Raw genomic sequence first — 26739 nt, 5'->3', positions numbered from 1 at the left:
CGGGCCAGCGTTCTGTGCTTGGCCGGCTGTTGGTGCCCCTCTCAGTTCCACGTACCCGCCATGGTGAGTACCCGTGCTCGTCCCCCACCCCAGCGTTTCCCCTCAGACTTCACTAGCTGCTACGAGCCTTTATGGCCCTTGAAATAACTGGTTCTGCCGGGGCCCACGGTGGTAGTTGCGAACTCCGTGGTCTGGGCCGTCCTGTCCTCGGCCTCTCCCGGTAGGACCGGAGGGAAACTGCCCCTCACAACCTTGAACCCCCGGCCCCAGCGCAGCCGCCTTTGGATACGCGCTCCCTTTACCTTCTACTTGTGCATGCATTTTGAGAACGAGAGAATTATGAGGCGTTTTTGAAGGTTTCGAGGAAGGATTGGACCTGGGAAAGATACGAGTGACTTTGCAAATACTGTATTCTCTTAGCTGCTGTGATGTCACACTCCCCAGGTTTCCCTCTTAATTGCTCAAGCACGTCCTCCAATCCGTATCCTAGACGTGGCGTTAAGTACTTTTCTTTACACCCTATGCTTTGTCCAAAATTTGTATCTCCAGCTTAGAGATGTATTCTGAGCTCCAGATCCTCATATCTACTAAACTGTACCTCCACTTGGATGGCTCATATGTATTTCAGACTCAGCAAGTTCAAAACTGACTCACCATTCCCACCTCCCCTCGTCCCACCCCTGCTCTTCCTCCAGTGATCCCCATCTCAGTTCATTGCGCTACCATCCACCCCACCGTTGTTATGCCAAAACCCTGGAAATCATCCTTGACATCGCCCTTTTCTCAACTCCTGACCATCTGTTCACTCATCAAATGCTATGGAATCTACTTCTAAATGGCTGTCAGTCGTCACTGTCTCTAACTATCCTTGTCCTTGGCACCGGGAGATCTAACCATCTGCTGTGGTCTCTTAAGTGGTCTTTTAAGCAGGCCTTCACCAATCTGAGCCCCTGCCTGGAATGGGCTTGTCCACCTGCACCTCCATCTTTCCTTTGGAATTGCTCATCCTCTTACGTACTTACCCCTCAGATCTCAGTTTAAATATTATTTCTTCAGAAAGGATCTCAATTCAGAAGTGTAAGGAGCTTCTAGTGCATTCTCATAAGATCTCTTATGGAACTTTCGCAACAACCCTGTGAAGTTGTATATTTTTCCAATTTTACAGAAGAGAAGACAGACTTGAGTGATTAGTTACAAGGTCATACAGAAAGTAACAGTTAAATGTTGCTGTTGCCTGTCTTTATAACTCTTATCTTTAGTATTTTTCAGTGCCAGTAAATATTTTTATTCAAATAGGTGCATAGTATTTAACTGACTTATTTACTTAACAGACTTGTTATTGATAGTGTTTAGGTGGGGTTTTTTGTTTGCTTGCTTTTTGCTATGATGAATAACACTATGATAAGTGGGTAACATTCAAGCTAAATTTGTCTGAACTTTCTTGATTATTTCTTTAGGATAAACTCCACGAAGTATAATTGGGGAAAAGGGCATGGCCTTTCAACAGGTTACAATTTATGGAAAATAAAATCAGTCACCCTTAAAGAAATGTGACAAGGGGACTTCCCTGGCGGTCCAGTGGTTAAGACTCCTCGCCCAATGCAGGGGGCACGGGTTCGATCCCTGGTTGGGGAAGAACCCGCATGCCACGTGGCGCGGCTAAAAAAAAACAACAATGTGTCAAGGACTTGTAAATGAGAAAAATAGTAATGGTACCTACTTTGTAATGTTCTGAGGATCAAAGTTAATATATGTCCAAGCGTTTAGCATAGTGCCTTTTTCTTTTTAAGGGCTCAGTAAATGTTAGTACTTACTCATTTATTTCAAAATAGGGTTCTTACTGTGTAGTATGGTTCTTCAGCCTGTTTGGGACATATTTTGAGTATCTGATGAAATCTTTGAAACCCCTTCCTCCTTCCCACTCCTCTCCCCCAGCAAAATGATATATGTCTTTGTCATACGTCAACTACCTGCAATGTATGGACCCAAATTAAGAACTGCTAATAGATTCCACTTTACAAGTGCTTTTTTCCCCATTTATAAGTTGCAAGCATTTTCCTATGACATTAAATATTCTTATAAAGCATTATTTTTCATTACTGTATAATATTCATAATCATTTAATCAGTCTCCTCTTGTTGACAGGTTAACATCTGTAAACCCTAATCTTTGTGTGTTTTGCAAATTTCCTTAGAAAATAAATTTCTAAATGCAGAATTACTAGGCCAAGAATGTGAATATACGGCTTTTTTTTTGAATTTTGTTTTATTTATTTTTTTATACAGCAGGTTCTTCTTAGTCATCAGTTTTATACACATCAGTGTATACATGTCAATCCCAATCGCCCAATTCATCCCAACACCATCCCCACCTCCCCGCCCCTTTCCCCTGTTGGTGTCCATTCGTTTGTTCTCTACATCTGTGTCTCTATTTCTGCCCTGCAAACCGGTTCATCTGTACCATTTTTCTAGGTTCCACGTACATGCGTTAATATACGATATTTGTTTTTCTCTTTCTGACTTACTTCACCCTGTATGACAGTCTCTAGATCCATCCACGTCTCAACAAATGACCCGGTTTCTTTCCTTTTTATGACTGAGTAATATTCCATTGTATATATGTACCACATGTTCTTTATCCATTCGTCTGTCGATAGGCATTTAGGTTGCTTCCATCACCTGGCTATTGTAAATAGTGCTGCAATGAACATTGGGGTGCATGTGTCTTTTTGAATTATGGTTTTCTCTGGGTATATGCCCAGTAGTGGGATTGCTGGATCATATGGTAATTTTTTTTTTTTTTTTTTTCCTGTACGTGGGCCTCTCACTGTTGTGGCCCCTCCCGTTGCGGAGCACAGGCTCCGGACGCGCAGGCTTAGGGGCCATGGCTCATGGGCCCAGCCGCTCCATGCCATGTGGGATCTTCCCAGACCAGGGCATGAACCCGTGTCCCCTGCATCGGCAGGCGGACTCTCAACCACTGTGCCACCAGGGAAGCCCATGGTAATTTTATTTTTAGTTTTTTAAGGAACCTCCATACTGTTCTCCATAATGGCAGTATCAATTTACATTCCCACCAACAGTGCAAAGGGGTTCCCTTTTCTCCACACCCTCTCCAGCATTTGTTGTTTGTAGATTTTCTGATGACGCCCATTCTAACTGGTGTGAGGTGATACCTCATTGTAGTTTTTTTTTTTTTTTTTTTGCTGTACGCGGGCCTCTCACTGCTGTGGCCTCTCCCGTTGCGGAGCACAGGCTCCGGACACACAGGCTCCGCGGCCATGGCTCGCGGGCCCAGCCGCTCCGCGGCACGTGGGATCCTCCGGGATCGGGGCACGAACCCGTGTCCCCTGCATCGGCAGGCGGACTCTCAACCACTGCGCCACCAGGGAAGCCCCCTCATTGTAGTTTTGATTTGCATTTCTCTAATAATTAGTGATGTTGAGCAGCTTTTCATGTGCTTCTTGGCCATCTGTATGTCTTCCTTGGAGAAATGTCTGTTTAGCTCTTCGGCCCATTTTTGGATTGGGTTGTTTGTTTTTTTAATATTGAGTTGCATGAGCTGCTTATATATTTTGGAGATTAATCCTTTGTCCGTTGATTCGTTTGCAAATATTTTCTCCCATTCTGAGGGTTGTCTTTTTGTCTTGTTTATGGTTTCCTTTGCTGTGCAAAAGCTTTGAAGTTTCATTAGGTCCCATTTGTTTATTTTTGTTTTTATTTCCATTACTCTAGGAGGTGGATCAAAAAAGATTTTGCTGTGATTTATGTCAAAGAGTGTTCTTCCTATGTTTTCCTCTAAGAGTTTTATAGTGTCCAGTCTTACATTTAGGTCTCTAATCCATTTTGAGTTTATTTTTGTGTATGGTGTTAAGGAGTGTTCTAATTTCATTCTTTTACATGTAGCTGTCCAGTTTTCCCAGCACCACTTATTGAAGAGACTGTCTTTTCTCCATTGTCTATCCATGCCTCTTTTGTCATAGATTAGTTGACCATATGTGCATGGGTTTATCTCTGGGCTTTCTATCTTGTTCCATTGATCTATGTTTCTGTTTTTGTGCCAGTACCATATTGTCTTGATTACTGTAGCTTTGTAGTATAGTCTGAAGTCAGGGAGTCTGGTTCCTCCAGCTCCGTTTTTTTCCTACAAGACTGCTTTGGCTATTCTGGATCTTTTGTGTCTCCATACAAATTTTAAGATTTTTTGTTCTAGTTCTTTAAAAAATGCCATTGGTAATTTGATAGGGATTGCATTCAATCTGTAGATTGCTTTGGGTAGTATAGTCATTTTCACAATATTGATTCTTCCAATCCAGGAACATGGTCTGTCTCTCCATCTGTTTGTATCATCTTTAATTTCTTTCATCAGTGTCTTATAGTTTTCTGCATACAGGTCTTTTGTCTCCCTAGGTAAGTTTATTCCTAGGTATTTTATTCTTTTTGTTGCAGTGGTAAATGGGAGTGTTTCCTTAATTTCTCTTTCAGATATTTCATCATTAGTGTATAGGAATGCAAGAGATTTCTGTGCATTAATTTTGTATCCTGCAACTTTACCAAATTCATTGATTAGCTCTGGTAGTTTTGTGGTGGCATCTTTAGGATTCTCTATGTGTAGTATCATGTCATCTGCAAACAGTGACAGTTTTACTTCTTCTTTTCCAATTTGTATTCCTTTTATTTCTTTTTCTTCTCTGATTGCCATGGCTGCGACTTCCAAAACTATGTTGAATAACAGTGGTGAGAGTAGACATCCTTGTCTTGTTCCTGATCTTAGAAGAAATGCTTTCAGTTTTTCACCATTGAGAATGATGGTTGCTGTGGGTTTGTTGTATATTGCCTTTATTATGTTGAGGTAGGCTCCCTCTATGCCCACTTTCTGGAGAGTTTTTATCATAAATGGGTGTTGAATTTTGTCAAAAGCTTTTTCTGCATCTGTTGAGATGATCATATAGTTTTTATTCTTCAATTTGTTAATATGGTATATCACATTGATTGATTTGCATATATTGAAGAATCCTTGCATCCCTGGGATAAATCCCACTTGATCATGGTGTATGTTCCTTTCAATGTGTTGTTGGATTCTGTTTGCTAGTATTTTGTTGAGGATTTTTGCATCTATGTTCATCAGTGATATTGGTCTGTAATTTTCTTTTTTTGTGATATCTTTGTCTGGTTTTGGTATCAGGGTGATGGTGGCCTCATAGAATGAGTTTGGGAGTGTTCCTTCCTCCACATTATTTGGAAGAGTTTGAGAAGGATGGGTGTTAGCTCTTCTCTAAATGTTTGATAGAATTCACCTGTGAAGCCATCTGGCCCCGGACTTTTGTTTGTTGGAAGATTTTTAATCACAGTTTCAATTTCATTACTTGTAATTGGTTTGCTCATATTTTCTATTTCTTCCTGATTTAGTCTTGGAAGGTTATACCTCTCTAAGAATTTGTCCATTTCTTCCAGATTGTCCATTTTATTGGCATAGAGTTGCTTGTAGTAGCCTCTTAGGATGCTTTGTATTTCTGTGGTGTCTGTTATAACTTCTCCTTTTTCATTTCTAATTTTATTGATTTGAGTCCTCTCCTTCTTTTTCCTGATGAGTCTGGCTAATGGTTTATCAATTTTGTTTATCTTCTTAAAGAACCAGCTTTTAGTTTTATTGATCTTTGCTATTGTTTTCTTTGTTTCTATTTCATTTATCTCTGCTCTGATCTTTATGATTTCTTTCCTTCTGCTAACGTCGGGTTTTTTTTTTTTTTTTTTTTTTTCTTTTTGCGGTATGTGGGCCTCTCACTGTTGTGGCCTCTCCCGTTGCGGAGCACAGGCTCCGGATGCGCAGGCCCAGCGGCCATGGCTCACGGGCCCAGCCGCTCCGCGGCATATGGGATTCTCCCAGACCAGGGCACGAACCCGTATCCCCTGCATCGGCAGGCGGACTCTTAACCACTGCGCCACCAGGGAGGCCCTAACGTCGGGTTTTGTTTGTTCTTCTTTCTCTAGTTCCTTTAGGTGTAAAGTTAGATTGTTTGAGGTTTTTCTTGTTTCTTGAGGTAGGCTTGAATAGCTATAAACTTCTCTCTTTTAACTGCTTTTGCTGCATCCCATAGGTTTTGGATGGTCGTGTTTTCATTGTCATTTGTCTCTAGGTATTTTTTTATTTCCTCGTTGATTTCTTCAGTGATCTCTTGGTTATTTAGTAACGTATTGTTTAGCCTCCATGTGTTTGTGTTTTTTATGTTTTTTTTCCCTGTAATTCATTTCTAATCTCACATCGTTGTGGTCAGAAAAGATGCTTGTTGTGATTTCAATTTTCTTAAATTTACCGAGGCTTGATTTGTGACCCAAGATGTGATCTATCCTGGAGAATGTTCTGTGCGCACTTGAGAAGAAAGTGTAACCTGCTGTTTTGGGATGGAATGTCCTATAAATATCAATTAAATCTATCTGGTCTATTGTGTCATTTAAAGCTTCTGTTTCCTTATTTATTTTCATTTTGGATGATCTGTCTATTGGTGTAAGGGAGGTTTAAAGTCCCCCACTATTATTGTGTTACTGTTGATTTCCTCTTTTATAGCTGTTAGCAATTGCCTTATGTATTGAGGTGCTCCTATGTTGGGTGCATATATATATTTATAATTGTTATATCTTCTTCTTGGATTGATCCCTTGATCATTATGTAGTGTCCTTCCTTGTCTCTTGTAACATTCTTTATTTTAAAGTCTATTTTATCTGATATGAGTATTGCTGCTCCAGCTTTCTTTTGATTTCCATTTGCATGGAATATCTTTTTCCATCCCCTCACTTTCAGTCTGTATGTGTCCCTAGATCTGAAGTGGGTCTCTTGTAGACAACATATATACTGGTCTTGTTTTTGTATCCATTCAGCGAGCTTGTGTCTTTTGGTTGGAGCATTAATCCATTCACGTTTAAGGTAATTATCAATATGTATGTTCCTATGACCATTTTCTTAATTGTTTTGGGTTTGTTTTTGCCTCTTGTGTTTCCCACTTAGAGAAGTTCCTTCAGCATTTGCTGTAGAACTGGTTTGGTGATGCTGAATTCTCTTAGCTTTTGCTTGTCTGTAAAGGTTTTGATTTCTCCATCGAATCTGAATGAGATCCTTGCCGGCTAGAGTAATCTTGGTTGTAGGTTCTTCCCTTTCATCACTTTAAGTATATCATGCCACTCCCTTCCGGCTTGTAGAGTTTCTGCTGAGAAATCAGCTGTTAACCTTATGGGAGTTCCCTTGTATGTTATTTGTCGTTTTTCCCTCGATGCTTTCAGTAATTTTTCTTTGTCTTTAATTTTTGCCAATTTGATTCCTGTGTGTCTCAGTGTGGTTCTCCTTGGGTTTATCCTGTATGGGACTCTCTGCGCTTCCTGGACTTGGGTGGCTATTTCCTTTCCCATGTTAGGGAAGTTTTCGACTATAATCTCTTCAAATATTTTCTCTGGTCCTCTTTCTCTCTCTTCTCCTCTGGGACCCCTATAATGTGAATGTTGTTGTGTTTAATGTTGTCCCAGAGGTCTCTTAGGCTGTCTTCATTTCTTTTCCTTCTTTTTTCTTTATTCTGTTCCGCAGCAGTGAATTCCACCATTCTGTCTTCCAGGTCACTTATCTGTTCTTCTGCCTCAGTTATTCCGCTATTGATTTCTTCTAGTGTAGTTTTCATTTCAGTTATTGTATTGCTCATCTCTCTTTGTTTGTTCTTTAATTCTTCTAGGTCTTTGTTAAACATTTCTTGCATCTTCTCGATCTTTGCCTCCATTCTTTTTCCAAGGTCCTGGATCATCTTCACTATCATTATTCTGAATTCTTTTTCTGGAAGGTTCCCTATCTCCACTTCATTTTCTGGGGTTTTATCTTGTTCCTTCATCTGGTACATAGCCGTCTGCCTTTTCATCTTCTCTATCTTTCTGTGAATGTGGTTTTTGTTCCACAGGCTGCAGGATTGTAGTTCTTCTTGCTTCTGCTCGTGAATATAAGGCTTTTGATTCTTATTGCCATATCAGCCTATGAAGAATTCTAAGAGTTTATACTCCCACTGTCAGTGATATATTAGTTTCCTCTCATTGTCTTGACCATCAGTTCTTATCATAATAGGGTCAGTGTTTTTGTCCCATTCTTAAACTAGTTATTTTCCATTGATCTTTTCATGTCATTGTTAAACCCTATAATTATTAAAACTGTAATTTAGAAATACTTTCTTAGAGCTGTGGTCCTCAACCTTTTCCCATTAGACTCATTCACATGGAGGACATTTTAAATATCCTTGTGCCAAACCCTCCCCAGACCAATTAATCAGAATCTCGGGGGGTGTAGCCCAGGAATCAGTATTTTAAACTTCTCAGGTGATTTCAATGTGGAACAAAGTTTGAGAACCTCTAATTTAGAATTTAGAGTGTTTTGTTTTTCTCCATAAAACAAGGAATTAACTCGTGAAATAACTTGAAAAATCAAGGTTAATTAATGCCTAAACCTAAATTCAGTTCAATTGTAATTTATATGAGGATGAGTTTTTGTTTTACAATGAAATTTTGGTTTTATTTGTCTTAGGTTATTTCAGAGACTATGGATATACTCTTCAGAATGAGAGGTGGCCTTGATCTAGCTTTTCAGCTAGCTACTCCTAATGGTAGGTCTGCTAAAATACTCTGCTGTTTTATTATAAAGTTGATTATGAAATATAGTGAGATTCTTACCATTTTGCACATGAAACTGAGAGATAGGATGAATAAACTGTCTAAGGTCATATAGTTAGTAAGTGATATAAATAGGATTTAAACTTAGACACTGTTCCCCACCACCTCTAGCCCATGGGGCTCTCTGTGCACATTAGGAAGAAGTATCCCCTTACTTAAGAAATTTTACTGCCCTCTCAAAGAAAATTGTCATGATAAATATAAATATCCACCATGAGCACAATATAAAGAGGCACCCAGACTTGTACATTGTAGACTTACAACTGTACATAACCCTGAGTCTCCAGAGCCCACTCTCTTGAATGTCATGTTGTTTAGGAATGGTAGGCAAGCTCTATGGGAGAAAAATCAGCAGTGTTTGTATAAACCAAATTCTAGGATGTCTTCCTGTTTCTGACTACTGCCGCAAACTGAGGCAAAGAATAACAGAGGAAGAAGATGAGGAGCTGTGTCTGAGATGTGTTTCATCTGAGATGCCACAGTAAGCCAAGTGCCAACTCCCAACAGGCATTTGGTAATTTGAGTCTGAAACTTAGGGGAGAGTGGTCAGAACTGGAGATAAGAGAACTTAACGTCTCTCAAGGATGATAGTTAATACCTTGATACTAAATGAAATCACTCAAGAAAAGCATGATCAATGGTGTCAGGAGCCACAAAGAAGTTGAGAAAGATAAGGAATAAGCAGTGTCAGAGCTCCTTGAAGGAGATCACCAGCTGGCGATTATTTACTGGCCCTTTGGAAAGAGGGAGTGAATGCTGAATGTTCTTTCTGACCCATCCCTTCATATTAGACAATTGTTCTCAATCTTGGTCCACATTCTAATTCCCACTTCCAGACCAATTAAAGTCTCTAAGGACAGAGACTCGGGCATCAGTAAGCTTTTTAGGTGATTCTCTAATGTGCCATCAAGATGAGAATCATTTTGCAAGGACTAAAACTCACTTTTAGGCCTATCTTATCAATAAAGTATTGTTGTTCCTTAATATGTTACTTGTATGGATAAAGCCTTACATTTTACAACTTAATAAAATTGAAGGTATATTTTGCTATGAACTTATCGCAAAGTATAACTAATACATTAGTCACCAAATATAATGATGTAATTTCAAATGTAAAGACTACAGATACTTTTTACCTAGTAATTAATGTATTTGAGCTTGTCTTCTGACTTGATAGTATTCCTCCTCCTGTATCAAACTCTTTGAAACACTCAATGAAGGGAATCATTAATGAGGAAATTGAGGGGAAGAAGGTGCTTAACTTAAAGACATCACAATTATTTAGGTACTTTACCTCATGGTCCTTCAGGGATAAACAGAAGGTAATCCAGGAATTATGTTTGTCTTTTGTAGTGCAGCTAAAAATCTTTAAATCTGGCTTTCTGAAACATATCAAGATATCTTTTAATCTGACTTGTTATAAGTAATCTTTTCTCTACCACAATCTCAAGGTATTTATTTATCAAGATATCAGTGTGATAGTTAAATAAATATTTTAATCACAAGGTTAAGTAGGTTTAGGATTTAGGAGTATAAAGCTAGGACAAGTATTTAAATATTGTCTTCTTCAGATATATCTTCTTTATAGTTTTGACTTTGGAACCATGAAAATGTTTCTCATATTTAAAAAATTCTATAAAGTAAAAAGGAAATCCCTGAAAATGAAGTCAGACAAATATCAGGTTGATGACATACCACACAGAGAAAAAAACTGTGACTTCAGAGCACAGTACTTTGTACAGTCTTAGTAGGATATAGTCCAAGGAAGAATAGAACTATAAAGAAATTTAAATTTCATTCAACAGTTTTATTGCTATAAGTAATAAAGTATTTTGAGAGTAATTGGAATCCTTATACATTGCTGATAGGAATATAAAATGGTGCAGTTTCTTTGGAAAACAGTTTGGCAGTTCCTCAAAAAGACAGTTACCGTATGACCCAGCAGTTCTTCCTAGGTGATCACCTAAGAGAATTAAAAACGTATGTCCACACAATAGCTTGTGCACAAATGCTCATAACAGCATTATTCATGATAACCAAAAAGTAGAAACAACCCAAATGTGTATCAGCTTATGAATGGATAAACAAAACATGTTTTGCTCATACAATGGAGTGTTATCCAGCCATAAAAAAGAGTGAAGTGCTAATTCATGCTATGGATGAATTCACAATATGGATGAATCTTGAAAGTATTAGGCCGAGTGAAAGAAGCCAGACACAAAAGGCCACGTAATGTGTGATTCCATTTATATGAAGTGTCCAGAATAGGCAGATTTATAGAGACCAAAAGTAGGTTAGTGATTGCCATGGGAGAATAGGGAATGACCTCTGGTAAGGCCAGGGTTTCTTTGGGGGTGATGAAATGTTCTGGAATTAAATAGTGATGATTTTACACCTTGTCGTGTACTAAAAGCAACTGAATTGTACACATGAAACAGTGAATTTTATGGTCTATGAATTTTATGTCAATTTTTTTTAAAAAAGGCAAAAAAAATGTTTTTATAGTATTGAATATAGGGAATGGATATTTGGGGTCAGTTTTACTGTGCTGTACTTTTGTGTGCTTGGAAGCATTCATGTTGAAAACTTTACAATTTTTCTTATTCTATTTATATTCTTTTAATTTAGAAATTTTTATCAAGAAAGCACTAAAACATATGTTGAGTGACCTGTCAACCAAGCTTTCTTCAAATGCACTTGTGTTCAGAATCTGCCACAGTTCAGTGTACATATGGCCTAACAGTGACATGAACACCATTCCAGGAGAACTGACTGATAGTTCCACCTGTAAGAACATAATGCGCTTTATTCAGTGAGTATGCTTGGAGATGGCTAGAAGTGTTTTCACAACATCATTTCGTATGGTAAACATCTTTGTGTATTAAAAATTTAGATTTGAACAGGAAGAAGATACAAAACGAAAATTCATGAGGAAGAAAGACAAAAAGTTGTCAGACATGGTAAGCAAATCACCTGTCTTCTTAGTAATAAAAATTTTCAATCCTTGAATTTGGAGTTGAGTGAGATCTTAGAAATTACTTAACCCAACTTTCTTATTTTTTTTACAGATCAGATTATTCAGGTCCAGAAAAATTAAGTGACTTGCCAGAGGTTATATCTCTGGTGTACATATCTAAACTTGTCCCATTATAATATATATCTTAAATGGGTTTTTTGGATGCTTTGTTTGCTCCCACAGAAATAAAACAGCTTGATTCTGTTTACAAATTATTTAAAAACAAATAAAAAGGGATCATTCTGAAACATGACAGTGACACATTATGCCATATGAGGTAGTAAATAATAAATGATTTACTTTTCTTCACACTGTTTTGGTTCTGTTGATTTTTGAACCAGTACTATTGAGTACCTGCCACATGCCACAAACTTTGCCAGATATTGGAGATGGAAAATGGAGCTGCTTCTTCAAGGCAGGAAGTTGTACAAAGTTAGTATACCTTTAGTGTTTTTCCAGACTAGTAAGGAAAATAGAGGGGACGTGAGGTTGGAGATGTGGGCAGGGACCACTCAGGAGAAGCCAAACCAAAACAGTAGCTACGGTAATAAAGAGGAGGGAATGGATACAAGAACTATTTAGGAGATCAAATAGATTATACTTGGAAACTAATTGGATGTGGGATGACCAGCTTCTTGCTTGGGTAAAGATGGAAGATGGGGAAGACATGAGGTCAGTTTCGGTCACATTATGTTTTAGACAGCAGTGAGGGGGTCTACATGAGCTGTTAGATTTATAAATGTGGAGTGTACAAAAAAACTGTGGGCTATGGGTAAGGATTTGAGAATTACCAGTCGTTGGAGCTTGACATTTGGAGGGATACAGGTCAGTTCTTTTGCAGGATGTTCCTCAGTTTGGGTCTGGGTTTGTTTTAGGCTTCCTCATGATAGATTCATGTGGTCATTGTCGGTAGGAATACCACAGAAGTAATGTGTGTCCTTCTCAGCACGTCGTATGAAAGAAGCATATGCTCAGTTGGTTCTTGTATTAGTGCTGTTAACTTTGATCATTTAATGTGGTATCTGCCAGTGTTCTCCACGGTGAGGGTACTATTTTTTGCCCTTATAATTAGTAAGTATTTTGTGGGAAGATACCTTGAGTTTATATATATATATCCTGTTCCTAATCACGTTTTTACCCATCACTTCTAACATCAATTGATAATTTTTGCCAGAATCTTAGCATTAATCTGATGGCTGCAAAATAGTGATTTTTCTAAGTCTGTCGTTTCCTTTTACATTTATTAGATGACATTACACTGTGAGGGGGAGATTTTCCATTTCCCTGTTTGTTTATTAACTGCATGGAAGCGTGGATTCCTATTTTATGCCAAGAGTTATCTGTGACCATTACTGTCCTTAGTTATTTTGATGCTCACATTTTCTAAGGTTTGGCCAATAGAAATTTCATGCTGGCTCCGGTGTCCTCTTGACACCATATTTTTGAGTACTTGCTACTTTCTTCCACAGGATATTCCAGACACATCTTGTACTTGCCCTGTTCTAGCTCAGGAATCAGCCATTTCCCCAAAGAACACACACATGTATGTATACATACTATACATAAATAACACATACATCCATATTTATCTGTGTAAATCATATTATACCTCCAGTTCTACTTCAGCCTCACACAATTCCTGACCTCTTTCCAGTGAGAAACCTGGCTTCCAGTACTCTTAATATTTTGCTACATTTGTTTAGTATACAGAAATCATTTTCAGAATTGTTTTCCCATACCACTATCAAAATCAAACCTACTAATAGAGTTCAGTATTTGTTTATAGTTTTTTATGTCTTTAGACCACAGGTATATAGTCATAATATATGTTTAAAAGTTGCTTCAGTGTGTGGTTACTGTATCTTGTTCATTTGATTTTTTTTGTTTTGTTTTGAAATTTTTAAATGTATACAAAAGTAGGAAAAATAGTTAAATGAAGCCTGGTGAACCTAACTTTAATGTTTATCAGTACGTGATCAATCTGATTTCACCTTCACTTCCCACTCACTTTCCCCTTCTCCTCAGATTGTTTTGAAGCAGGGAAGATTTTTTCTTTAAGCTAAGGTTTGTGCTTTTCAGTAATTTACTGTAATATAGCTTATATGGTCCTTAAAAAGTCCTTTTACTTACCTTTTATATTATTGTTCAATGTACTATAAGTTAACTTTTACTGTTTATCTTTATAGCATCAAATAGTAAATATAGATCTTATGCTGGAAATGTCAACCCCTCTGGCAGCTGTAACACCCATCATTGAAAGAGAAAGTGGAGGACACCACTATGTTAATATGACTTTACCAGTTGATGCAGTTGTATCTGTTGCTCCAGAAGAAACGTGGGGAAAGTAGGTATTTTCTAATACTACTGCCATGTTTAAATGAGGACCCTCTCCCAAAGTAATCAGAGCTCATTTTAAATTATCATATAGGCATATTCAGGTTGTTGTTGTTTTTACTATGATTTACTCCTTGTTTATTATTAAACTAAGAGTCATCTAGTAATTAGACGTTTATTGGAGGAAGTAGAGTAATATGCAAAACCTGTAGGGTTTTCCCTTTATCTACACAGAGGAAATTTAGTTTATTTAACATTTAACTTTGCATTTTTTAGACTTCCTTTAATAAACCTGGTCCAATCGAGGATATATTAGGAATATAGTCACTCGACACTTTCATGTATCATAAACTACTATAACTTTGTTAATGCACTTATATATTTTTCCCCCCCTCAGAGTTCGTAAATGTCTAGTTGATGCAATTCATAATCAACTAAATGATATGGAAAAATGCATTTTGAAATACATGAAAGGAACATCTATCGTGGTCCCTGAACCACTGCACTTTTTATTACCAGGGGAAAAAAATCTTGTAACAATTTCATATCCATCAGGAATTCCAGATGATCAGCTGCAGGCCTATAGAAAGGTGAAACCAATTCGTTTTTTCTTAAAAAAAAATACAGCTATGATTCATTTTGTGTTTAATTATGTGTTTCTAATAAATGGACATTGTTTTGTGATTTAATTTTAAAGTGTGGACGCAGACTATTAGCTTTACACCTTATTTAATTTCTGTTCTATAACTTTTTTTAAGTATTATTAATGAAAAAATACTTTGCTAAACCATATGTAACATTTTAATTTCATATGTTCAGTGTAGTTCATATGTTATTTTTCTGTAATGAAATTTGGAACTGAAAAGATGCTTACATGCCTAGAGCAGCTGATGAGTGTTATTTAATATATTCCTTTTCTCTTCCGTTACTTCCAGATTTGTGAAAGAGACAAGATTAGAGTCAGAGAAGGGAAATTAGGATTTATGCTATTTCTAATTAGGATTTATAGTATTACTCCATCCCCCACATCCCAGGGTTATTTGGGTTTTATTAGAGGCATTTTGAAGAAAACATGATCAGCATTCAAAGAACTGAGATTTCTTGGCAAAATAACTGGTTTGGGAGTACATATTTTTGATGTGTGGCCTTGCCTGGCATCCATCAAATTATACCATGGGACTATCTTCCCAGTCTCTGTCCCTGAAAAGAGATATAACAATGTAACCCTCTGTACCTCTCTGTAAGTGCCAGATGAATTGATTTGCAGAGACAACAGTTACATAAGCTAATGATCCCATTCAAACTGCTAGAATACATAGGAAATAGCAAAAGAAGATGTCAGACTTTTCAAAGTAACTATTACATGTTTTTACACATTCAGGAATATATTGCCTTTTAAACATGTATGTGTATTTTTATTCTGATGCCATATTGGTTGGTTTCATGCCACCAATCTCTATAATTTAATCACTAACCCTTTTATTTGTTAAGTACTCTAAGCATGATTTTTTAAAATATTTTGATATAATTATATCATTGTTAATTATAATTTACTCATTTATGAGGCTGTTTCAAAACCAGTCTTTAGCCTGGATGTATTTTAACAGAGTGTGTTATAGTGAGTAATTTTAAATAATCTCAATTCTCTGACTCTAACGAATTATTATCATTTTTCTACATTCCCTTCCAGTTTCTATCCATATACATAGATAAACAAAAATAAATCTTTTTTGGTTTTAGTTTAAATCTCACTTTCTTTGACCTTAGTGAATTAAATCATAAGTGCATTTGATAATGTTTATAACCAATATATAGTAAATATTCTGTTTTGTATCTAGTTTGAGTTTATTTATTGACTAGGAATCTAATCATTTAACTTTTTTTCTCTTATTTCCTCTTGATTCTGATTTCATTTAGGAGTTACACGATCTCTTCAATCTGCCTCATGACAGACCTTATTTCAAAAGGTCTAATGCTTATCACTTTCCAGATGAACCATACAAAGATGGTTACATTAGAAATCCACATACTTATCTCAATCCACCTAACATAGAGACTGGTATGGTGAGTTTAATAATTCTTTATGTGAGTCAATTGATCATAAGTGTCATGAGTTGTTTTTTGTCTGTACCCAGTGGAAGTTGTAAGGATCAATTCATAATGGGTATCATCGTCCCTAAAACATACTTCGCCACCTTTTTCTTTTAATGATCATTGCTTAAGATAGCAGTAATTCACAGTGGTCTAAAAAGGTAAGGAATAGATAGTGTGTAGCACATTTCTCTTACTAAAATTCCATTCCTTAATTTCTTTAAAGGCTTGTCCCGCTTTATTTCCATTCTGAACCTGAGAAATCATGCTAATTAAGGGCATATTTCTACACAACTCACACTGTAGGAAAAGGCTAATAAAGCACTACATGTTTCCTGTACAGCACATACCTAGTTGTAAGGGGTAGATCTTTTCACTAAAGGTAGCTCAGAAAAGGAGTGTGGGGCAAGGGTTCCTTTAAGGATGCATGCAGGCTAGTAAGAGAGGATCTCATGGGCAACCAAGAATAGGAATCGTACAGCTGGGCCTCTTAGAACAAAGCAGCGCTGTGACTGGCCTCGGTCTCAAGGCCTACTCTCACTCCTGGATGGCATTTCTCAGCTTTCTTTGGAGGTGCTTTTGATCCTAACTGGCCTGTTCCTTCCCTTTACTCTACCTTTTCTCAGCCCCGTCTTCTGTTTCCTCATTTTTTCAGCCTGACATAACTTTTCCTACTCTCCCTCAGAGCTGCTCATTGCATGCATTGTTTCAGCTTCATTCCTTGCACTTACTGCCTGATTCACTCTGCACCTCTCAATTCAAATTCCCATAAGAGAAAACTTGATTGGCCCATCTTGTCATGGCATTTATTCAATACCTGCTGAGTCTCCAGGTGCTTTGTAAGGAAATCTTAAGAATTAAAGATGAGTACGTGATACAACGTTGACCCTAGGGCAGTTAGGGGCCTGCTTCCGGTTCTGGCCATCAGCAAGCACTTGGGACAGCAGCTTCACCTGCGAGAGCTATGGGCAGACCAGCTTCGCATAGAACAGCCCTGGCTGGGCACTCACCGTTACATGCATACAAATGAGACTTTAGTCAACGTTTCAGTGACATTCAATGATTTCACTTATTCTGCTTATATGGGAGGAAATCTTGAGAGACCTGTTCCTGATTGAAAATCTTGTTCTGTCACAGTCATAGAATCATAGAATAGGAAATACAAAACTTAGAGTCTCTAACAAGGAACATAACTCTTCTTTACTAAGCGCCGGGACACTCAGAAGGTACTGAATAAATACTGATTGTTTTTTGACAATGAAATGGGTTGGTTATCTGTATTGCAAAAATGCAAGAAGCATTTATATATTTCTTAATATTTATTATATGATACTTAATGTGTGCATGTAACATACATGTAAGTTATAAAGCACAGTAAAGAAATCAATATTGGAGAGCTCCCTGCCCCATTTAAGAACTAGGACGTGGCCAGTCTAACTGTGTTCTCCTTCCTATCCACTCCTCTGCCTCCCCGACAACCAGGAGGAACTATTATACTGAGTTTGGGGTTCATCATTCACTTTGCTTTCTTTTAATAGTTTCACCATATATGTCTCTCAACAATGTTGCTTTTAGTCTTGCTTGATTTTGAGTTTTACCAAAATGGTGTCGTTCTGTGTGTAGTCTTCTGCAACTTGCTTTTTCACTCAATATCATGTAGCTAAGATTTATCCATGGTATTGTGTATAACTGTAGTTCAGTTATCTTTATTGCTGGATAATATACCTTGGTATGATTTTTTTCCCCAGGTTGTTTTGCTATTTAGACAACCCTGCTATGAACGTTACTGTATATGTCTCTTGTTACATATATGCAACAATGTCAACAATTTGCTATATTTGCTTCATTTCTCCTTTTTTCTCCTTGAGCCATTTCAAAGAAAATTACAGGCATCATGCTATTTACTCCTAAATACTTCCAATGGAAATTTCCAAACAATATTAGATTTGCATTCATGATAGTTTGGTTATGATTAATTATTATTTTTTATTCTCTGCTGGATTTAGTTTGCTAATATTTTGTTAAGATTGTTGCATCTGTGTTCATGAATGATATTGTCTTGTAATTTTCTTTTCTCATACTGTTCTTACTTTGCTTTTGTATCAGTAGTATACTGGCTCATTGAAAGAGTTGGGGAGTGTTTCCTCTTCTTTAAAAAAATTTTTATAAGGAACTAAAGTAAGTCTAGCTCCGAGAACAGTAAAATGACTCGGTATGTGTATGTGTAATATAATATATACATCTATCTTAAGTTAACATTTTACTATGTTTCTTCTTTTTATATAGATTTCTGTGGTCCAGGGCATATATGGTTACCATCATTATATGCAGGATCGGATAGATGACAATGGCTGGGGCTGTGCTTATCGGTCTCTGCAGACTATCTGCTCTTGGTTCAAACACCAGGGATACACAGAGAGATCCATTCCAACACACAGAGAAATTCAGCAGGTACAGAACATGCCATTTTGAATTGTAATCAGTTGGATGTTTCATTAACCCTTAATATACCATTAATAATTATTCCTACCTCATGGTGCAGACTTATTTCTGTTTTGAAGGAAAAAAATATAAATACTGGTAATCAGGGAAAATGCCCTAAACGTAATTTTTAATAGCTGTCTTGTGTATGGATCTTTTTGTATTTTTAAATACACAAAGGCTCTAGTTGATGCTGGGGACAAACCAGCAACATTTGTCGGATCACGGCAGTGGATTGGATCTATCGAGGTGCAGCTGGTACTGAACCATTTGATTGGTATAACTTCAAAAATACTGTTTGTCAGGTAAGGACACTTTAAGAAATCTGAGAAATCATTTCAAAGAGAATTTGTCATTTTTATTAAAAGAAAAAGCGCATTTCCCCCCATATTTGTTGTCACTCTTTTCTCTTCCTCCACATTGCCTCCTTGCTTTATAAATCTCATTTTTTTAGCCCTAAATTTTTTGGTTATTTTTTAGAAGATGTTTGAGTTTATGAGTAAACTTTGTGGTATCTGCTTATATGCTCTAGGCCTAATCTTAGTCTGGAAGAGGAAAACTTGCAAATATGTCAGTTTTGAGTAGAGTTACAGAAAGTCTAGTTTTTTTGTTTTGTTTTTCTTTTTATTTAGTTTTTTATTTATTTTATTTTTTGGCTGTGTTGGGTCTTCATTGCTGTGCATGGGCTTTCTCTAGTTGTGGTGAGCGGGGGCTACTCTTCATTGCAGTGCGCAGGCTTCTCATTGAGGTGGCTTCTCTTGTTGTGGAGCATGGGCTCTAGGCGCACGGGCTTCAGTAATTGCAGCACGTGGGCTCAGTAGTTGTGGTGCGCGGGCTCTAGGGAGCACAGGCTCAGTAGTTGTGGTGCACAGGCCTAGTTGCTCTGCGGCATGTGGGATCTTCCCAGACTAGGGATCAAACCCATGTCCCGTGCATTGACAGGCGGATTCTTAACCACTGCACCACCAGGGAAGTCCCCAGAAAGTCTAATTTTTTAATGTTTAAGGCAGAGATGTCTTGAAAGGAAAAAATCAAATGTTGATCTATGACTGACCTTTTTGTTTATCTCCTACTCTTTTTCTTCCTAAGATTTTAATAAATTAATAATGTGTCCAAATAATACATTCATTTTATCTTTTCCAATATATTTTAATCACAATTCTAGTATTAAAATATGAGCAAATATTAATATAATATTGATATCTATGACCATCACTAGCTTACTCCTTTTTTTATGAGCTTATGTTTTCAATACATTTTCTATTACAACAACCTTGCTAACTATAGTGTTACTATTTTTATTGTCCAAGTACTTTAATACCTCTGATTTCACAATTGCAGTTTGGATTGGCTGTGGAAATCAGTGCTAACAAATAAGTGATAGATTAAGTAGTGAAGCACATGGTGATTAAAAAATGAGTTTTGGCACAGCAAAACATTATTCATACATTCCCAACTATCTTAGAAATAGTTCATCTGATAGAAAATGGTTTCTTTCTAGCCAAGGTTCTGAAATGGCCTCTCAGGGACGGGAACTGGTTAATCATTTCCAGAGTGAAGGAACGCCAGTAATGATCGGTAAGGTGTTTGGATATCTCAGGTTCTTTTGGTAGAGTGGAGAGTATGTGAAACTTACAGTTAATAAAAATATGTAATGGCATATAAAATCAGTCATTTTTAAACATACTAAAATTAGCTTTTACGTCATGCATACTGTCCTCTGGATATTATTTTAAAATTTCCAAGGCAGGAGGAAAGTTACAAAAAGGATAATAACCAGAAGTAGTAAAGGCTCAGAAGAGAAATGAAAACTGTGTTCACATACTTGAAGAGTTGAGAGCAGAATGGAAAAGAGGCAGTGGCCCCTGAGCTGAGCATTTTAAGTCATGGCTAGCACTAACTTGGCTGGCTGTGTGACATTATGCAAATTGCTTAACCTCTTGGGCTTTATTTGTAAAATAAGAGGATTGGATTAGCTGATCTAAAGATTCACGATTCTGTGAGAAATAAGACTTGTCCTGTGATGACAGAAGGCAAGGTAAGACTGGTGTGTAAGAAATGCGGGTAGGCAGATTTCAGCAAAATACAGAAAGTATTGAAAGAGTAGATGGGCAGCACCATTGGAGGTACTCAGTGCAGAGGCAGCATTGCCCAGCTGCTGAGAGAGGTACCAACAGCAGTGACTGTTACTCCGTTGGGTGGAGTTTAGACCCTCTGTGGCCCTTTTGAAATTCAGTCTAGGTAATTCCATGGATATTGCAGTGAAATATAAACCTAATATGATTATAGATACGATTGTTTCTTTTCTGTCTTAAAGATGTAGTTTTATCTTTTCAGAGTATATTTGACATTGTGTCATTTACAGTGTACGCCAGTTGATTTTAATGCTGTTAGGTCAATTAATAGGCAAAATAATCTATTGAAATTGAATGGGAAGTTGAGATTAATATATGCCCTCTCATTTCATATTTCCTCTTCAATAGGGGGAGGAGTTTTGGCCCACACAATACTAGGAGTTGCATGGAATGAGATAACAGGACAGATAAAATTTCTGATTTTAGATCCGCATTATACAGGTGCTGAAGATCTGCAAGTTATTTTAGAAAAGGTAAGTGTCTGTTTAACACAAATTTCGATACAAGGCAAAGAACCCAGAACCAAAGGATAGAAAACTGGCAGCTAACAGAAAGATGGATTATGAAGTGAGGGCAGGGGTCCTCCCTGTAAGGAGGGATTCTAAGGCTGTGATGAGATGAGTAACTGTCTCTCTAGATACAGAGGACAAGGGGGCACTAAAGTAAATTGTGAAAGACAAAATTTAGCTTAGATTTATCAAGACTTTCTCAGTTACTAAACTTAATAGAATGCAAAAGTCATAAATATATTCGTCTGGAGACTTACAGCTTTGCATAAATATAAATATAGTGAGATATATCAATGCCTTGAAATAGAGTGGAGTATATAACCTTTATAATTTTAGAATTAACCAGAAATTAGCTAAGCAGTGTGCCAGACATTATGGAGGCTTGACTGCCTTTAATTTATTTACATATAACTTCATCTCATTCTATGAAGGAGTTATATTTGAAACAGATTTAAGAGTATTTGTTGATGCTTAAACTACCAGCTAAAGGAGGTATAAATTTAAGTTAATTTATAGGCAACTAATTCAGACTTAGTACTGAGTTTTCATGAGAAATTAGTACTAAATTTTCATGAAACTCAGTACTAAATCTTTAGGAGGCAAGTGTTATAAGACATAACACTTGTTTTAAATAAGTTTTATATTCTTTGCCAAATATATTAAAATTACAAAGAATGCATACAGCCTTTCCAGCTATAAGCCAATGAATATATCCTATCCACTACCCTTCATTTTTGTCATGTTGTCACTTAAGTCAATATCATTAGTACCCATAAAAAGGTTTCTCTGCCTTTTTTTTTTTTTTTTTTTTGGGTGCATTGGGTCTTGGAGCTCACAAGGCTGCTCCTGCAGAGGCATCACTTAGAGACAGTGAAAGGAAAGCAGGGCATGTTCCAGGAGCTGTGGCAGTTTTAACATGATTAGAGCTGGTGAAGCGGTGTGGCTGATAGCTGGAGGGACAGGCAGGAGGTAAATGGGGGATGGGCGCAGGGAGCCAGGCAGAGGAGCCAGGCATTCAGATTTTATCTTAAAGGCAGTGAGACGCCTTAGGATTTTAATTAGAGGAATAATACAGATAAGAAAATTACTTCTTTTTGGCTGGCTTGACAGACTTTGGACTAAATGGAATTATCTAGGTAGAGTTTTCTGATGCGATCAGATAGAGTAAGGCATTGTCCCTACTTGCTTTCTCTGAGAACTGCACTCTGCTTTGCTAGTTTTTTCTTTTTTTTTTTTAAGCATTAACTTGAGATGTCTGTTTTTTGTGATTAGCAATAATCTTTTTTTAAATTATTTTATTTTGGGCTGCATTGGGTCTTCGTTGTTGCACGCAGGCTTTCTGTAGTTGCAACAAGTGGGGGCTACTCTTCATTGCGGTGGGCGGGCTTCTCATTGCGGTGGCTTCTCTTGTAGGAACTATGACCTTTGACCTCAGGTCGCTGCCAGAATGCCCAGCAGCTTCCTAGTTAGGTAGGGTAAGGGGTAAAACTACTACCTGTCACTCACATGGTGGCATTTTGAATCCTCACTAGTCTCCTCACAAGTATTTGCAAACAAAGCATTTCATTTCAGAATGATGTAACACAAACAAGTTGTGAGCTGGGTCTTTAAGAAAATATTGATAAATCAATGGCCTTAGAAGAAATTTGATAAACTTCTATATTCACAATGAGATTTTGTTTGAAAGCAGTTTTCTCTGCTGGGGAAAAGGATTAATACTGACATAAAATTGTAAAGTGTCATGATTACAGCCTGAGGAAAATGAAGGGCATAGAATGCAACTCCAAGGGCAATCTCAGATTTCTCACTGCCACATATCACTGCTCAGATGCCACTGCTGGGAAATCGGGATCAAGGCAGTGGCCGATTTGGTGGCTGGGAAGGCCCAATTTCTAGTTCAGTCTTTTTCACTGTCTATACAGTCTTGTTATGGACAGATGCCAGTTAAACTATCACACGCCATCGACTGACAGAATTATAAAACTATGCATCTGAAAATCAATAAAATGTGGTATTGAGTAACAGTACCATAATGAAGCTTTTCATTTTTAATGATTCCTATGATTAAATATCATAGAATTAAAAAATTTTAAATTGTCTGAAATGGAACCAAATAAGCTACTTTTCTATGTTTTACAGGAACTCAAATATTTGAATTATATAGGTATTTAGAGCCTTATTCCAAGACCCTGCTGACAGAGCAGGATTGTAAAATGTTACAGTTTCAATCATGTAGTCCTATAGCTTTGTAAAAGGTTTTCCTTTACATTCTCCCAAATCTAGGGCTGGTGTGGATGGAAGAGTCCAGACTTCTGGAACAACGATGCTTACTATAACTTATGTCTTCCTCAGCGACCAAATACTATTTAAAATATCTTGGACTCAAAGACTGTAGTAAAGTTGTACTTTATAAATTTGTTGATAAAGAATAAATTTAATTTCAAATTAAATCCTGGGTGTAGTTTGATGGTTTCTATGATTTTTTGGTAAAGGTTGTAAATATTACACAAAGAAAAGAATTTATTCTTTAGACATTCCTTTAATAAATTAAAAGACAAAGCATGCACAACCAGAATGTTACAGGCATGTAAATACATGTATTCTTGAATGTTATCTTCCCTTAGAAGAAAGTTTTCCTCCTTCTTAGAAGGTGTTTAGACACACTTGATGAGCCAAAAGCCATAGCTTGTAGCTGAGCAGTAAATCTGCATGAAGTGAAGACCTTCTCCACACCTCTTCATAACCAATATATCTGTTGTTAAAAAACATATTAACATTAAAAACTTTTTTAAAAAAGGTTTCCTTCCCAATCTTCCACCATGCAGGACAATTTTAGGTCTCTAGAATCTAGTAGTAGTTACTACAACCAGTATTAAAATGTGTTAATGAGAATGAAAAGTTGTATTAGAAATAAGACTGCCAATATTTAAACGAAACAATAAATTCTGTACTAAATAAGAGATCCTTGAGGGAGGAAGAAACTATGAATTCCGTACCAACACTTCCTTTTCCCATTTGTATCTTCTTTACTTCCAAAACTTCGTTTCTGTCTGAGCACTGGAACACAATGATCTTTATTGGATTGTTCACTTGGTTTTATTGTCTGCATACATTTAATTGTTGTAAGAAACTTGCCACATTCTGGAAATCCACATGACCAAGCAAGATCTTCAGCTGTTTGCCCATTCTTATTACATAAACTGAATTTGAGACAAAAAATTTAGTTAAGTAAAAGTTGACAATTGTTTAGCCTTTTTTTATATCTTCCTAACAAAGGCACTTTGGGCTCATACAAATGTTGGTTGCAGAATAGAAGAGGTAAAGGAAGCATAGAGGAATTCCATTTTTGCTCACTATTTATCCTCAATGGCTAGCACAGAGTACAGCACAGAGTGGGCATTTTATTTTTGCACGAATGAAAGAGTATTCTTTGTTCACTACAATGAGTTAAGTACGCAAAGGAAGTCAGCGAGAACTTCTATAGAATGGCTTTTCTAAACCAAAACTAAGATATAACACTGCCATGACAGATGAGTAGAACTGTATCTCTGATTGCTTAGGATCCATTTTTTATTTATTAAAATTGACGAATACATAGTATTAGATGTCATTAACAGACTAAGTTAACATTTAAATGTTAACATTAAATTATCAATGGCAAGCATCATGTAATTAAGCTGTAGGAGTCTGATTAGTTTAATCCAAGAAAATATAAAATTTGAAGCCACTGATTTCATACTTACTCAATTTGGGCGTCACTGGCTACAAGCAGGCTGAGGCATTCCATGCTTCCAACTTTTGCTGCCTTGTGTAGTGGAGCTTCTCCAAAAACATCCTTACAGACAAAACAGCACATTTTAGTCTCTCCCCGAAACACTCTAGTGGAAGTTGGTGGGTCAAGTCTATTGTTTGAGGAAGCGGGGTTAGAAATACAGTGTACTGGACCGAATTTGTTAATTCTTTTTTAAAAATAAAATTCACTTAGTGCCCTAATAAATACAAAGTTGTCATTAATAAAAATATGTGCAGCCACAGCTACAAACATACATTAAATTTTAAGTGAATAAAAGCAAAATAGAATCCTACAGAAGTAAAAAAATTACAATTTAAAATTCACCATACTTTAATATTCAATGAAGATGCAAACTACCCTAAGAAAGTTCTGTACAGAATTGTACTGGTTGTGAGCATGCCTCACAAGTATTGCGATCCTGAGACTTTTAATTTGGTAATGGAGCAACTGTTCCTTTGGAAATGAACTGTGGACCTTGTAAATGCTGTCCGATGTAGTAGCCAGCAACCATATATCCAGCTAATGAGCACCTGAAATGTGGCTAGTCTGAATTGAAATGTGCTGTAAATGTAAAATACACAGCAGATGGAGAAGACACATGAAAAGAAAATGTAAAATATCTATCAGTAATGTTTTATATTGATTACATATGAAATGATAATATTTTGGATTAATTGGGTTAGGTTACTAAAATTTTCATGTTTCGTTTTACTTCATTACTGTGGCTACTAGAAAATCTTAACATACGTGTCTCACATTATATTTCTATTGGACATCGCTGCGACAGTCATGTTTCTAATAACCGAAACGACTGAATATCTCGGCGTCTAAGAAGTGTTTGTGTGGATTTGGGGTGGAGGAGGAGGGTTGCACATGGTAACCATCAGTTACCTAGTTACCTGTTGGTTGAGGTCAGCGCCGCTCTGCAGCTGCCAGAGAAGAAAGCAAGCAAGGCCTCCACCTGCGGCCAAGTGGACAGGCGACTGCTCACAGGGATCCGGGGGTGCGTTGACGGAGGCCCCGGTCTCCAGCAGATGCCTCAGACTATCCACCTGCGAGAAAAGAACAGCTCCAGCACCGCCCTCGCCTTTGTCAAGGCTCACGCCCTCCCGGGATTGAACATCTTCCTCCACTCCAAAAACCTTCCAACTCTGAAGAGGCTTGACTTGGCAACGCCAAGTGGTCAGTAAGCCATCACCCTAGCTAGCCCTCACTAGAAGACTTAAGCCTGCAGGGCAAAAGCAGCCTGAGTCTCACCTCGGGGTTGCAATCGAGCAACAGCATCTCCCACCTAAAGTAGAGGACTGGAGTGCTTGGGAGAGCAGAGCGGTGAGGCGCTCGCTGCAGACAAACAGGTAAGAGCACAGGCCGCCCAAGAGCAGGAGAATTTAAAGATCCCCAGGGCCAGCGGGCCGGCCCCTCCCCGCCGCGCCACAGCTCTGGCTGCGCCCCAGCAGCCCAACCCTGGGCTGCCGGTGTTTCTCCGCCCAGCTGCAGCCGCACGTACACAAACACTGACACGTGCAACCGGGAACCCAGAAAGGCCGGCGGGGAGAAAGGAGGAGGAGGCAGCGCGGGTCTGCCAGCTGATTGGCCCAGCTTGAGGTGTCAGGCCCGCCCACCTTGGGGCGGGGCCCCGGGCCGCTCCCCCGGAGCCCTTGTGCGCGTGCGTCGTGAGGGACGGGAT

At 37.7% G+C, this 26739-nt stretch overlaps 2 protein-coding genes across 2 annotated transcripts; one reads left to right on the top strand and one right to left on the bottom strand.

Annotated features, from left to right (window-relative positions):
- Positions 1 to 8: 8 nt before the first annotated feature.
- Positions 9 to 23709, top strand: UFSP2 (UFM1 specific peptidase 2). The gene is made up of 12 exons (XM_060086125.1): positions 9 to 63; positions 8548 to 8626; positions 11322 to 11505; positions 11587 to 11653; positions 13896 to 14053; positions 14441 to 14633; positions 15961 to 16107; positions 18421 to 18585; positions 18796 to 18920; positions 20117 to 20193; positions 21099 to 21223; positions 23543 to 23709. The coding sequence occupies exons 1-12, from the start codon at positions 61 to 63 to the stop codon at positions 23627 to 23629; spliced, it is 1410 nt and encodes a 469-aa protein (XP_059942108.1). The 5' UTR covers positions 9 to 60; the 3' UTR covers positions 23630 to 23709.
- Positions 23710 to 23824: 115 nt separating this feature from the next.
- ANKRD37 (ankyrin repeat domain 37) lies at positions 23825 to 26501 on the bottom strand. The gene is made up of 5 exons (XM_060086114.1): positions 26310 to 26501; positions 25952 to 26104; positions 25003 to 25094; positions 24256 to 24459; positions 23825 to 24011 (listed from the first exon to the last, which is right to left on the bottom strand). Coding segments are annotated over exons 1-5 (477 nt in total). The 5' UTR covers positions 26337 to 26501; the 3' UTR covers positions 23825 to 24010.
- Positions 26502 to 26739: the final 238 nt, after the last annotated feature.

The sequence above is a fragment of the Mesoplodon densirostris genome, chromosome 20 (assembly GCF_025265405.1).
Source record: "Mesoplodon densirostris isolate mMesDen1 chromosome 20, mMesDen1 primary haplotype, whole genome shotgun sequence".
In the NCBI taxonomy this organism is placed as follows: Eukaryota; Metazoa; Chordata; class Mammalia; order Artiodactyla; family Ziphiidae; genus Mesoplodon; species Mesoplodon densirostris.
The sequence above is the reverse complement of the archived record's forward strand: the minus strand, read 5'-3'. Positions and strand labels throughout refer to the sequence as shown.